The sequence below is a fragment of the Petaurus breviceps genome, unplaced genomic scaffold (genome assembly GCF_028583685.1).
Source record: "Petaurus breviceps papuanus isolate PSGF00001 unplaced genomic scaffold, PetGlider_PUasm1.0 171, whole genome shotgun sequence".
NCBI classification, from domain to species: Eukaryota; Metazoa; Chordata; class Mammalia; order Diprotodontia; family Petauridae; genus Petaurus; species Petaurus breviceps.
In genome coordinates, this window is record NW_027185754.1 from 11,191,291 (window position 1) to 11,206,570 (window position 15,280).

Consider the following 15,280-nt stretch of genomic DNA (forward strand, 5'->3'; position numbering starts at 1 on the left):
TGTGAACCACACTTTGAGGGGAGAGCAGGGAAGAACTTGTAGACAAATAGCCCTAGATTGAACTTTAAACTATATTAAAGTCCTCTCCCTCTCCCTCTCTTCAGTCTCTCCCTCCGTTTCTGTCTGTGTGTGTCTCTGTCTCTTTCTCTCCTCCCACCCCTCTCTCTCCCTCGCTTCATCTCTCACTCTTTCCTTTCTTACTATCCCTCCTTCCTCCCCCCAACCCCCACAAGCAGGAACTTTAAAAGTATTTGGTAAACCTCAAAGCAATAGTAATTATTCACGTATTCACATTTATCTTTTGCTATATAGCAACCGCCCTATGAGCAAGCCTAATTATCATCTTTTGTAGATGAGGGAACTAATCTACCTTGTGCATGAAGCTAGTAACCCAGGACTTGAATTCGGGTCTCCTAACACAAAGATGAATGTTGTTTCCATGACACTGTGCTATTTCCCTGCTATTTTTTGTATTATCTTATATTGAGGATTTTCACATAATTGCTTCTTGTAATAGGACAGAATATCTCAAAATGTTAAGATGTTATCTGCCTTGAACATTAGTATGACATTTTCATATTTTATTTTTATAAGTAATAGTTTAAAACAGAAAATGTCATAGTTACGTGAAAGGAAAATTTGTCAAATAGTATGGCATGTCTATATATAATATTGGTCCTTTTTAAATGCTTATTGGTTCATGAAAAATAAGACTGGATCTCCTTCTGAAAAGTCTACCAGAAGACTATGCCTGTTAAAATTTTTTTCAATTTATCCATTCATGTCTATGACCATGAAAATTATTTCCTCTTGTTGAATGTGCATATGATATTGACTATCAGAATTTGCAATTATACCTTTTCTTTTCCAGATTTGTTTCTTACTACAATATCAAGTTCAAGTACCTCTCAATTTGAGATATGGGAAAATAAGGTAAGAAATCTTTGAAAGTTGGGCCTTTTAAAACCATGACTTGCAGCAAAAGCACATAACTAAAGGAAATATAATCAAAGTAATCACCATTGTATTGGTTTCAGAAATAAATAGAACAGACATTAAGAGCCTATAGTTGCATTGTTGCATTCAAACTGCTGAAGGAAATGATTCACTCAGCATCAATTCCTCTGCAGGTTTTTAGCACAACTGCCAATTAAACCAATCAGTCTACCCTAATGTGCATGTTAACAGGGTTCCTGCAGTGTTGTCAGCTGTTCTAAGAGGTTACTGTCATTTAATTTGTCAGCATGATGGTTTATGAAGAAAAATCTTTTTAAGGGACTAATTTCCCCTCCTTGCCTCCAGGCTTATATATTTTTAGTCTGGTTTAAACATGACTAAAAGAAATTAGATTTAGATATGAGCTTACTGCTAAGTTGACTGGATTGAATTGTTTCTCCCAGTAAGAAGTGTTTCTGAACTTTACCTTAAAAAAAAACTACCCAAATTAGGGGGTTTGTGTGTGTGTGTGTGTGTGTGTGTGTGTGTGTGATTTTTAGATGTTGTAAAAGAATAATTCATCAGAGGCAGACTGAAATTTTTAAGGTAGAAACAGGATGTCTTAATTTCCTAAATTTAAGTCAATTTCAACTTAAGTAATCATTTGTTTCATCTAAATTGGTCTCATAGTCCTTACTGTTTTACCAATAGAGTAACTAAAAGATGGGCAATAAGATTTATCAAAAATATATAACTCCTTTTTTGAAATATTTTACCATGTGCTTGTGCAATGTCTTCAACATAGGTATTCAGTAAACATTTAGTGATGTGTTGGGTTTAAGAAGTTTCACAAATAAGGTTAGAGACTTTATAAGTAACTTGGCAATTATAAACATTCCCCTCATCAACTAAGTACACTAATGTGGGGAGACATCCATTGGAAACCATTTTTTAAACCCAGGATTTAATCTTTTTATCCAAATGGAAAGAGAAATGAACATGTCAAGTTAAATGTTACTCCTATAAATTCAACATGAGAAAAAAAAATCCTCGAACATGAAGTACAGTGATATTATGCTTCATATTTGTGTTTGTTCATTCATCAAACATATATTAAGTACCTCTTTACTATGTATATAAATGTATGTATGTATATTTATATGTATAGATGATTGGGCTGAGGGAGGTAAAATTTAAATTAAACAATAACTTTTCTCATGGAGCTTATTGTTCAGCTTTGAAATATGTAAATAAAAACACATGTTCTTTATATGACTTGAATAGCTATAGTTTTTAATTTTTTATTATGTGACAAAATAATAAAAAGGAATTTCCTATAGGGTGCATAGTTTAACTTCTAGAGCAGTAAAGTGCAAGAGATAAAGATCATTATAATAGAAAAATTCTTCAGGTACTCATTTATCAAACAAAATCATTTAAACAATGAGTAAAATTATGTCCTCTGTATATATTGTTTTAATTACATATATCTTAGCATATGTATTGTCACAGAATCATACATCTCTGTCATTCCTGAACCCGAGTACCAATATAATAATATATTTCTATTATGTTCATTTATATTTTCATATAACAATATTCTATCCTCAACCCACTTTTTTTTTCTCCATTTCATCTCTCTTTTTGGTCATCCTAGCTTATGACTTCATTTATCACCTATATGGTCTCAGATTCAAAGTACCTGTCTCTGTTCCAGTTTCTACACAGAACTTCAGTCTAATACTTCCAGTTCTGTTGGTTTTCTCCACTTGAACCATCTGTGGCATTCCAAACTCAATATATCCAAAATTGAGTTCATTATCTTTCACAGAAGACCTTCCTATTCCTGTAATTTCACCTTCTTTTTATGGTACTTTTATCTTTTCAGATACCTAACCTCATAAGCTTAGAGTCATCTTGTTCCTCCCAATCCCTCACCCCATATAGCCAAATATTTGCTAAATCCTAGCACCCTTCTCTCTCAGCTAAAGACTGCCTCTTGATTGATAAAATTGAAGCCATCTGCTGTGAAATCTCCCTTCCTCTCCTTACTGTCTCAGAACCCCTAAACATCATTCCCACTTTCTCTTCCATTTCTGCCAGTTTTTAATAATGAAATGACCCTTCTCCTTGCCAAACCAACCTCTCTACATGTGCCCTTGATCGTATCCCCTCCTACCCTATGCAGTTTTAAACATCCCCTCTCTCTAATCTTCAACCTCTTCCTATGCAATTATTCCTTCCCTACTATTTTCAAATGTGTCTTAGTCTCCTTCATTAAAAAAACCTTCACTAGACTCTGCCATCCCTTAAGCTATTCCTCTATATTTCTGCTACCTCTTTCAGCTAAACTCCTAGAAAAACAGTCACTGCATGTTTTTCTCCCCTCACTTCTCAGATCTTGGCAATCTCGTCACTCAATTGAAACTTCTCTCTCCAAAATTACCAGTAATCTCTTTTAATTTATTTTTTAATTTTTATTTTGAAAATCTTTTTATTAATTTATTTATTTTTAGTTTTCAATATTCACTTCCACAAGATTTTGAGTTCCAAATTTTTTCCTCATCTCTCCCTTCCCCCTACCCCAAGATGGCATGCATACTGATTACTCTTTCCCCCAATCTGCCCTCTCTTCCATCACCTTCTCTTCTCTCCTTCTCTTCTGTTTTCCTGTAAGGCAAGATAGATTTCTATACCCCATTGCCTATATATCTTATTTCCCAGTCATGAAAAAAACATTTTTAACATTTGTTTTTAAAACTTTGAGTTCCAAATTCTTCCCCTTCCTCCCTCCCTACTTACCCTCATTGAGAAGGCAAGCAGTTTGATATAGGTTATGCATGTGTAGTCATGCAAAACATTTCCATAATAGTCATGTCGTGAAAGACTAACTATATTTCCTTCCATCCTATCCTGCCCCCATTTATTCTGTTTTTCTCCTTTGACCCTATATCTACTCAAAAATGTTTGCTTCTGATTACCCCCTCCTCCAATCTGCCCTTCCTTCTATCATCCACCACCCCTTATCCCCTTCCTCCCTACTTTCCTATACTTTTCCTTACCTAGATAGGTAAGAAAGATTTCCATACCCAATTGAGTGTGTATGTTATTCCCTCCCAATTAAGCCAAATCTGATGCAAGTAAGCTTCACTCATTCCTTCTCACCTTCTCCCTCTTCCCCTCCACTGCAAAAGCTTTGTATTGCCTCTTTTATGTCAGATAATTTACCTCTCCCATTCTACCTCTCCCTTTCTCCATTTCCCAGTACATTCCTCTCTCTCACACCTTAATTCTATTTTTTAGAAATTAACCCTTCATATTCAACTCACCCTGTGCCCTCTGTCTATACATATATTCCCTCCAACTAACCTAATACTGAGAAAGGTCTCATGAGTTACAAATATTGTCTTTCCATGTAGGAATGTAAACAGTTCACCTTTAATAAGTCCCTTATGATTTCTCTTTCCTGTTTACCTTTTCATACTTCTCTTGATTCTTGTATTTGAAAGTCAGATTTTCTATTAAGCTCCAGTCTTTTCATCAGCAATGCTTGAAAATCTTCTATTTGATTGACTATCCATTTTTTCCTCTGAAGGATTATACTCCATTTTGCTGGGTAGGTGATTCTTGGTTTTAATCCGATAGCTCCTTTGACCTCCAGAATATCATATTCCAAGCCCTGTGATTCCTTAATGTAGAAGCTGCTAAATCTTCTGTTATCCTTATTGTGTTTCCATAATACTTGAATTGTTTCTTTTTGGCTGCTTGCAATATTTTCTCCCTGACCTGGGAACTCTGCAATATGGCTATAATATTCCTAGGAGTTTTCCTTTTGGGATCTCTAAGGAGGTGATTGGTGAATTCTTTCAATTTATATTTTACCTTCTGGTTCTAGAATATCATGGCAGTTTTCCCTGATAGTTTCTTGAATGATGATGTTTAGGCTCTTTTTTTTTTTATAATGACTTTTAAGTAGTACAATAATTTTTTAATTATCTTTCCTGGATTTATTTTCCATGTCAGTTTTTTTTTCCAGTAAGATATTTCACATTGTCTTCTGTTTTTTTTTATTCTTTTAGTTTTGTTTTATAATTCCTTGATTTCACATAGAGTCATTAGCTTCCATTTGCTCCATTCTAATTTTGAAGAAATTATTTTCTTAAGTGAACTTTTGGACCTCCTTTCCCATTTGTCCAATTCTGCTTTTTAAGGCATTCTTCTCTTCATTGACTTTTTGGACCTCTTTTGCCATTCTTTTTAAGGTATTATTTTCTTCACTATTTTTTGGGAGTCCTTTAGCAAGTGGTTAACTCGTTTTTCATGATTTTCTTGTGTCGCTATCATTTCTCTTCCTAATTTTTCCTCTAACCCTCTTCCTTGATTTTCAAAATCCTTTTTGAGCTTTTCTATGGCCTGAGATCAATTCATATTTTTCTTGGAGGCTTTGGATGTAAGAGCTTTGATTTTGTTGTCTTCTTCAGGTTGTATGTTTTGATCTTCCTTGTCCCCAAAGTAAGATTCTGTAGTCTGAGGTTTTTTCTACTGTTTGCCCATTTTCCCAGCCAATTCCTTGATTTTTTAACTTTTTGTTAAGGTGGGACTCTGCTTCCAGGGTGGAAGGTGTACTGTCCCAGGCTTCAGGGGTTTTGTACATCTGTTTTCAGAGATACTTCTGGGGACCCTCTGTGGACTGAGAGCTCTGGAAGCAGCCGCTGTCACCACTGCCGCCTTGGGAATGGGGCTTGCCCACACTTCTCTTTCACCCAGTTCTGACAGACCTTTTCTACCAACCTTCTAATTTGTCTTTGGAATTTGTGGGTTGAAAAAAATCTGGAAACCACCACACCTGCCAGTGATTCAGTCCACTGAGGCCATCTCCAGGTTTGCTGGGGCCCAATCTCTGTTGGTCTGTTTTGCACTAGACTGCCCTCCTCTCTCAGACTGGTTTAACAGACATTTCCTATAGACTTTCCAGGTTGTCTTTGGCTGGAAATTTGTTTCACTGTCATTTTGTGGGTTCTTCTGCTCTAGAATTTGTTTAGAATCATTTTTTACAACTATTTGGAGGGACTTGTTGGAGAACTCAAGTCCTTGCTTTTACTCCCCATCTTAGCTCTGTACCCCAGTAATTTCTTCATTGGCAAATCTGATGGGCTTTTTTCAGTTATCTTCTTTCTCTACCTATGTACCACATTCTAAATTTGTCTCTGTTGACCACCTTAACATCCTGAATATTTCCTGGTCTTTCGTAACACTAACCTCTACTATTTTGGTTCCTACCATTTTGTCCACTCCTTTTCAGTCTCTTTTGCTGTTTTGTCATTCAGATCATGCTCCCTTGCTGTGACTGTTACCAGCTATCCTGGGTATCCAGCTTTTCTTACTCAACTAATATTCTCTCTGTCACGTCATCAGTTTCCCAAGGTTCAACACTAATTTTTATTCCAGTTATTTCAGCTCTATATATCCAGCCCTAGTCCCTCCCCTCAGCTTAAATCCTCCATGACCAATTTTATATTAGATGTTTCAAATTCAGTGCCTTAGAAACATTCCAAGCTCAACATCCAAAATGAAACTCATACCTTTCTCTTCAAACCCACCACCCATCTTCCAAACTTCTATATTTCTCTTCAAGATATCAGCATTCTTTTCTTCTCCCGGGTTTGTAAACTTAGGGTTAAGCTCACCTCCTCATCCTCCCTCACTCATTATATCTAATTGGTTGCCAAATCTTGCCATTTACCTCCTTAAACTTACTCACACCTGACAGCTTTCTAGTCATCTAAGTGCCACCTTGGCTAAGCCACCAATAAGTTGCAAAATCTTGCCAGTTCTACCTCCATAATATTTCTTTCATCAATCTTTTCTCTCCACCCACGTAGTTACCACCTAAATTCAGACCCTCACTCCCTCTTACCTAGGTTATTGCAGTGATCCCCTTATTGCAATAGGGGATGTTGTCAGGGGATTGAGACAGCTTCAAGTCTCTGCTCCCTTCAATCTATCCTCCATACTGCTGTCAAAGTAATTTTCATTAAGCACAAATCTTATCATGTCACTCTCCTACTCATTAAGGTCTAATGGTTTTCTATTGCCCCTAGAATAAAATATTAACTCCTCTTTTCAACTTATAAAGCCCTTCAAAACATTACCCAAAGTTGTTTTTCCAGCCTCCTTGTACCTTGCTCCTCCTCCTACAGCAATGCAAACAAACTGGTTTCTCTCTTCTTCACACATCTCCTGTCTCTGTGTCTTAATGCTGTTTTTGCCTTAAATGCACTACTTCCTCACCTATCTTATAGAACAGTTCTCTTCCTTTAAGATGCAGCTCAGGCACTACCTTCTATAGCAAGCCTTTTCTGATCTCTGCAATTGCTCATTCCCTCCTCCTCAATTACCTTGTATTTACCTGCAGTACTTTGTATTTATTTGTATTTATTCTCTATGGACATATGTCCTTTTTATCTCTTCTATTCAAACTAAACTTCTTGAGAATATTTGTTGCATTAAAACACACACATATGTACATATATATACTCACATATATGTTTCCATCCCTTTACCTGTCACAGAAATTACATGCAGAAGATTTAACGCTTTGCACATGAATTGAAATGAATTAGAAATCAAAGCTTAGCACAATCAGTGCTTACTAAATGATGATCCAGAAAATTGCTTCTGAAGTTTTTTTCTGCCTTTTCCTAGAAGTTTTGGAAAATAGTAGTTGAACTGAAGCTTGAAAGGAACCTAGGATTCCAGGAAGCATAGAAAGATGAAGGAGGAGTATATCCCAGGCTTAGGGAACAAAGGCATGGAGATGGGAGTGTCATTAGCCAGGAAGCCAATTTGTGTAATAAAGCCAGAAAAGTAGGATTGAGTCAGACTGTGAATAGCTTAAATGCCAGAGACATTTATATTTGATTCTGGAAAGAGCTGGAAACCACTGGAGTTTATTCAGTAATATTGTCAGAGCTTGTAATTCCTTGGGTGACTTTGTGGAGGATGGATTGGAGCAGGGAGAGATGTAAGAAAGGGAAAAGCCATTAGAAAGTTCTTGCTAAGAGACAGCCAGGTGGCTCAGTGAGTAAGAGCACCGGTTCCAGTGTCGGGATGACCAGGGATCAAATCTGGGCTCTCATACTTAGCACCACACCCAGAAATAACTGGCCATGTAACCTTGAGCAAGTTACTTAACCCCGATTGCTTTAAAAAAAAAAAAAAAGAAAGTTCTTGCTAATAGTTTTGGGAAAAGGTAATTAAGACCTGAACTGGGATGGTGGCTATATGAGTAGAGATGAGGGTCAGATGCAATATGTGACAATTATTCACATATGTTCTCTTGATGGTATGGCTTCCTTGAGTCATATGCCAAGAAGCTTCCTTTAAACTTGTTTTTTTTTTTTTTCCCCTCTACTGTTTCTTGTTGTTTTATGAGTCATTACTGCTCATAACATTTTACCATGTTTCTTCATAATATTTTGGCTACCATTTTTGTCCACTGTTAGAAAACTTGGTATTTTCTGACTGAGGTTTCTAGATCTTTTGATGTCTCTTGTTGATTGCAATTGATTTTTATACATTAAACTTATTAACAGATGCTGATAGTGTGGGTGCATATTTGTTCTTTTATTAATTTTACCCTTTAGGGAGAATCAGTTACTTGTTTAAGTAGATCAAGTTAGAGTTGCCTTAATTGCACACTATATCTTCTCATTATTATTGTTTTCTAATTTGCTCCTGATTTTAATCCTTGCTTTTTTCAAGTGAGTGGAAAATTACTCGGTCAGTAATTAGTTATTTCTTGTTTGTTAAAATATAATCATTCATTTTTGTAATATTATTAAGTGTTCACCGTATCTACTTCCACTTAACTTTTATCAAAGCAACTGTTCATGCAACATGAACATGAGGCTACCATTGAGTTTGAAAGTCTTTGGCTTTCCCCTTTTCTTATTCCTGAACTCTTTTCCTAAGTATTTTTCACATTCCTTTCCTATGCCTACCTTTGTATTGATGTAGTTGATTTACTGAAGTATATGCTGCTTTCATTGGAAGGTTTTTTTAGATTTTTCTTACAAGAAGTAAAAGACTGATAGACTAAAATAATGTGCATAGTGATTCTTTTGAAAATACTTATCCCTGGCATTGCAATTACAAGATGACTAAATACCCCCATGAGATGATGTTTCTTGTTGCCTTTGGATGTACACATTAAGGTAACCTTAACCAATTCCTTCATTTACCCCTAGAAGGAAAACCCACAAGCTATCCATCTTCATTTATGGCTACAAAGTCTAGATCAATGCAGTTTTCTTCCTATAATAGTATGTCCAGTTGTTGTTCCCTAAACAAGAATCTTACATTTTAAGTATACAAAGCTGACTTAATGAGGGTAAACAGCCTTAGAACTATATGATTCTTGGTACCTTCCATCACTCTCCTGCCATTCTCCATATAAAAGATGGTGGGGCCACCCAGGACTAAGGATGATGGGTTACCATGATCAGAGAATTCATTACCAAGTAGCAGCCTGCTAGTGATGAACTCCCCCATATTTGCTAGACTGAGCCTCAGAAAAATATTTTAGTCTGTTGCTAAGATAATACTTGAACCTTTTTCCAGCATTGTACAACCTTCCAAGATTTGTCCTTTTCTGAGATGGAGTTGTAGGACCCTGGATCACCTTCATGGGACATCAGAGTAGCATTTTTATTTATATTTTCAGAATGACTCACAACATTTCTAACATTGCTATATCTGTGTTTAACAGGATGGAAATTTTTCTTCTGCCAGTTACATAATTCAGAAACCCCAAAACATGAAGCTGGTTGGTCAGTCAGCATTTGCAGACTTTGGTAAGAATGATTGTTTGCTTGAATACCCTCTTCTTCCCCCATCCTTAGGAAGTATAAGATCTTTTCCCATTCCATTTAATAAAATCAATTCTGGTTACTTTTCCTGGGTATTGGAAGGTGTCCACAGTGTCTCTAGACCCATTGCAGTTGGAAGGAAAAAAAATCCCATGAACTCAAGTTTAGACCATAACCTGAGGTTCAACAATTGTATAATCTATTCACATGAAGCTTCATGTAGATTATTCCTACATAATGAATGTTTCTGTCATACAACTACTTTTTAATAAAAAATAGCAATGGGGATTATTTTTCTTATAAATCCATGAAATAGAGCAACAGCATACTGTAATAGGGCACTGGATTTGGAGTAAGGATGTGTTCAAATCCCACCTCAGATATTTATTAGTTTGATGACCCTGGACAAATGTTTCTGTTTCTCACTTTTTTCTTCTGCCACAAATTAGGCAGTTGGACTTGATATCCTCTAAAATTTCTTTCAATTATAAATTTATAATCCTGTGAACTAGACATATCTACCATATATCTAAAAAGAATTCTTAATCAGGATGTATTTGTGTATGGGTGTGTATATAAATATTTATATATACATACATAAATGTCTATAAAAAAGTAAATTTAAAGTCTATCATGAGTTTCCCTCATTTTTATGTTTTTCCAGTATATAATAATTTTGTGGTTAGATGAAAAATATTTATTGCATATTTCCATACTTTTTGCATTATTAAAAGGGCATTACATAATATTTCAAAATATTGAAACTTGACCAGACTTCTTCCCCAAAGAAAGCTGATCAGAACAGTAATGATTGTGTTTTCATTTGCATAAGACCATGTTAGATACAAACTAACTAGACACAATTCCATTTGAATAGTTCATGAGGGTCATAGATCATACATCTAAATCTAGAAATTTAGATCTCAGAAATCACTTTGTTCAGCCCCATATTTTATCTATTAGGAAATGGGTAATATTACTTGCCCAAGGTCACACAGATATTAAATGATAGAATTGAGATTTAAACCCAGGTTCTTTGATTCCAGATCCAAATTGCTTTCCCTTCTGCAGCATGCTGAATCACTATTTTTAAGCTGTTCCAAAAATTAAAGGAAATATAACCTCATGACTCTAGTATTTGCCCTTTTATAAAAACATCCTGAGTTCTCAATTGTGGATTTCCCACCAGAGACCAAATAACGTGCCCTTTTCTGTGAGCTTTAGGTTTAGTTTGATCCTATTTTGGTTAGGAACATTAAGAAATTCGTATGACTATTTGGCAATCTGTTAAGGATAACATAGAAAGACTTCCTAAATTGGGTAGTACAAGTAAATAATGAACATCTAAATTCCCTATCAGCTCGGCAATTCTTCATCTCTCTTTTTCCAGACCACTTACTATAATTATGGATAAATTGAAAGTTTCATTATCATTTAATAGTATTGCATTCTTCATGAAGTAGCCCAAGGGTGATAGTTTAAATATTAAAGAATGTTCATTGATTTTACTGGAACCTCTAATCATTTGTATATTGTTTATATCAATACCACATGTATTTTCTGTAGTACATCCAAACATCTCTGTTTATTCATTTTTTGTTTTATCTTCCAAATGTTATTTCTACACAAATATAATCCTTAAGTATTTTGTTGTTCTCTTCCCCAAGAGTTTCTTCATTCTGTCAGTCCCATAATTCTAAAGTTGAACATCTTCAGAAACCAAAGTAATTTTGGATAAAATGTTCAGTTGAAATCCTTTTCTGTTCCCCATCAGTTTATGAATCAAATGTAAAACTCCTCTGTTTCATTATTTAAAGTCCTTCACAAGTGGCCCCAACTTACCTTTACTCTGTTATTATTTGCATAATTATATACATACAGATAATATTTTTATCTATGAGAATACATACATACATACACACACACACAGGAATAACTCAAAGGGATCTCAGAAGTTATTTGGCTCAGCCCCAACATTATATTGATTAGGAAACAAGTTTAGAACAGTCATATTACTTGCGTGGGATCATACAGGTATTCATTGATAAAGCTAAGATTTAAACCCATGTATTTTGGTTCCAGATCCAACATTCTTTCCCTTCTGCACCATGCTGCATCCCTATTTTTGTTTTTCCAAAAATCAAAGGAAATCTAAACTCATGAGTATAGTATTATTCCCAATTATGGATTTCCTACCAGAAACCAAAAAAACTTTGCCTTTCCTATGATTTTATATACATATATCTTTCCACCCCCACCTACCTCCATTTTATTTTTCTGATACTTTAGCTTCTGCAGTGACAGCATATAACTCTGCATCTAATAGTTTGCCTCTGAGTAAGAATGCACTGTCATATTTTGGTATTTTTAATTAAGGGATCCAAATTCCTGAGGTTCAAGGAGCAGTCTCTTACAGAGATCTTGAATCTATATATACTTTTTCTGGAACTAATTCACCTGCCTCACATATTTCATCTGAATCACCTTCCAGATATGAAAAAAAAAGATATTGTGGATGTTGACTATCCCACCTATTCTGCTTCTTTTCCTTCGTCTTCTTAGCCTTATCCACCCTAAACTATGACCTAAGTGTTCACTTTCCCTATGGCCTTGTTTGTGTCTGGCCACACATTTATTTAATATGTTTTTATAATAGAAATAAATAACAAAAGCTTCACATATACTTCATTCCAGCCAAACTAGCCTTCATACTATTCCTTGTACATGATGCTCCATCTCTCATATCTGTGCCTTTGCATTGATCTTTCTCCATTCATGGAATTTACACTTTCCTCCCGCTTACCTCATAGAATCTCTAGTTTCCCTTAAGGTTTTGCTACAGTTCCAGTATTTTTATGAAGTCTATCCTGATACTCCCATCTCCTAGCACCTTCACCCTCAAATTACCTTGTACCTATATGTATAGTATATGCATTGTATGTGTGTATGTATATTTATATGTACATGCATGCATACATACACAAATTATCTTCCACAGCTAGATGTAAATTCTCCCTGTGTTACTTATGCCTTTGTGTCCCAAGTACCTGCAACAGTACCTGAAATGTGCCTGGTAGGCACTTAAGAATTTTGCATAGATTTTTTTAAATGCTTGCCCAGCACAGATTCACAAACTTTTAGCTCTAAAAAAAGCCCTGTAAGTCATCTAGAATGAGCTCTGCATTTTACAGGCCTAGTGAGTGGTTTGCTTAAGGTCACACATCAATTTAATTTAAGGGCCAAACTTTTAATAATAGTAGATCACATTACTGTTAACACTTAAGTTTTACAAAGTACTTTCTTCAGAAAAAAAAAGTTTAGTGTATAAATATTATTATCTCCATTCTATGGACAAGGAAACTGAGAATTAGAGTAGTAAAGTAACTTGCCAAGTCACCCAGCTTAAAGTCAAAGGCAGGTTTTTTCCTGATCATCCAGACTTTGCCCTTTCTTTATATCACAGAGCCTGACTTGGGATTCCAGAGAACACTGGGAATAGCAGCTGATGGTTTGAGACCTATAATGCCATTTAGAAGGCCACACGAACCCACTGTAGAAATCCTTTCATCTTAGCATGTAATTACTACAATATAATCATAATGATAAACAAAGTAAGAAATAATCACACTCGGTTCACATTACATTCAAACCTAAAATAGCTGGTCTCAAAATTCATTTATTTTTATGCACAGTGCTCTTAGGAGTTTTTTCCCCCTTTAAAAAAGAGAACAGATCAAAAGGAAACAATATCTAGAGTTTACTCTGTAAATATTGTGTTTTGTTACTATCAGGAAAGACTCAGCTAGTCTCCTCGATTTTCTTCATCAATAGCATAATACCTGATGCACTACAAAATACCCAAGAATATGTTGACTAACCATTACTATCTGATTCAGGAAAAGTTTTTCTATTTAACCTTCAAAGAAGCAAGTGATATCATTCCCAGAAAATCCTAGTGAAAGTGAAACTTTACTTCCCTTCTAGATAATCTTTTTGTTGTTTACACTAGGCTACTACAAAATAAGTAAGTTACAGTCATCAATGTGCTTAATGCATATATCTTTTCCTTAGCAAGAACATATGAAGGAATATTATTTCTCCTTTTCTGGCAGGGAAAGGGAGAAAAATAGATTAATGGCCTTCAGGCACAAAGTGTCCTTGGCACAATTTGAATTATAAGGTCTCCTGACTCATTAACCTATATTTGATAAAGAATCAGAAGACCAGACCAACTCTATTTTTATCTACCCATCGCACTCAATAAATCAACATTTATTCACTACTTACTAAGTGCACTGTGCTTGGAGCTGGGGAAAAAAATACAGCAGTCAGAGAGTCCCTGTACACAAGGAGTTTACCTTCTTTTTTGGGGACCAACATGTACACATGAGTGAGTTACAAACATATACAAAGTCCTCTAGGGGATGAGGGTATGTGAAACTACTAACAGGGCAAGGGTAAGGGGGCAATCAGGAAAGGTCTCATTATGGGGAACTCTTAAAGCTGAGCTTTGAGGTGAACTAAAATAATCTAAATGTTTAGGGGTGAGAATAGCCTGCATATTACATACAGGGAATAGCAAGTAAGCCAGTTTGACTGAATCATAGAATATATGAAGGAGAAAGTGGGTAATAAGCCTGGAAAGGTAACTGGGAGCCAGATTGTGAAGGACTTTTAAAGCCATATAGAGAAGTTTCTTTTGAGCCACTAAAGTCTTCTTGAGGAGAATGATGACTTGGTCAGACCTGTGCTTTAGTATTATCACTTTGGCTATTATGTACAGGATGGATTGGAGAGGGAATTGGAGGCAGGGATTTTGACATGATCACAGCATTTCAGAGTTGGAATAGATCTCAGAAATCATCTAGGCCAACCCTATGTCTGAGAAGGAATTACCCTATATAGTATCCCTTTCAAGTGGTCATCTAGCATCTGCTTTATTAACTAGCATTTATATAACACTTTAAGGTTTGCAAAAGATCTTTACATGTTTTCTCATTTGGTCCTCACAACAACCCTATGAGTTAGGTGCTATTCTTCACAGAAAAGGAAACTGAGATGAGCCAAGGTTAAGTGACTTGCCAAGGGTCACACTGCTAGTAAGTGTCTAAGGTGAAATTTGAATTCGAGTCTTCCTCACTCCAAATCTAGCATTCTATTGACTTCACCACCAAGCTGCCTCTAAGGCTTCCTTAAGTAACAGGAAACTTGCTTCTCCTTGAGATACTTCATTCGTCTTTTGGATAGTTCTAATTTAGAAAGTTTTTGTTTATATTCCAATATAATTCTTATATAGTATAGTTTTGAGTTCTCTCAGTAATTAATTCTCCTTACCTTCTTTTGGACAAGTTCTAGCTTGTCATTATACTTATTAAAATGCTATGCCTGGAATTCAACACAACACTCCTTATATAGTTCAACCAAAAGAAGGGTCAATGGAACTGCAGCCTCCAGTTTACCCTAAAACCAGTTTT

General features: G+C 35.5%; 1 protein-coding gene across 1 annotated transcript in view; it reads left to right on the forward strand.

Moving 5' to 3' along the window:
- Window positions 1-15,280, forward strand: part of ITFG1 (integrin alpha FG-GAP repeat containing 1) — a 282,016-nt gene that overhangs the window by 109,263 nt on the left and 157,473 nt on the right. The window contains exons 7-8 of the mRNA XM_069082555.1: window positions 872-933; window positions 9,707-9,791. Coding sequence (XP_068938656.1) covers window positions 872-933; window positions 9,707-9,791 — 147 coding nt within the window. The remainder of the gene's footprint in view (window positions 1-871; window positions 934-9,706; window positions 9,792-15,280) is intronic.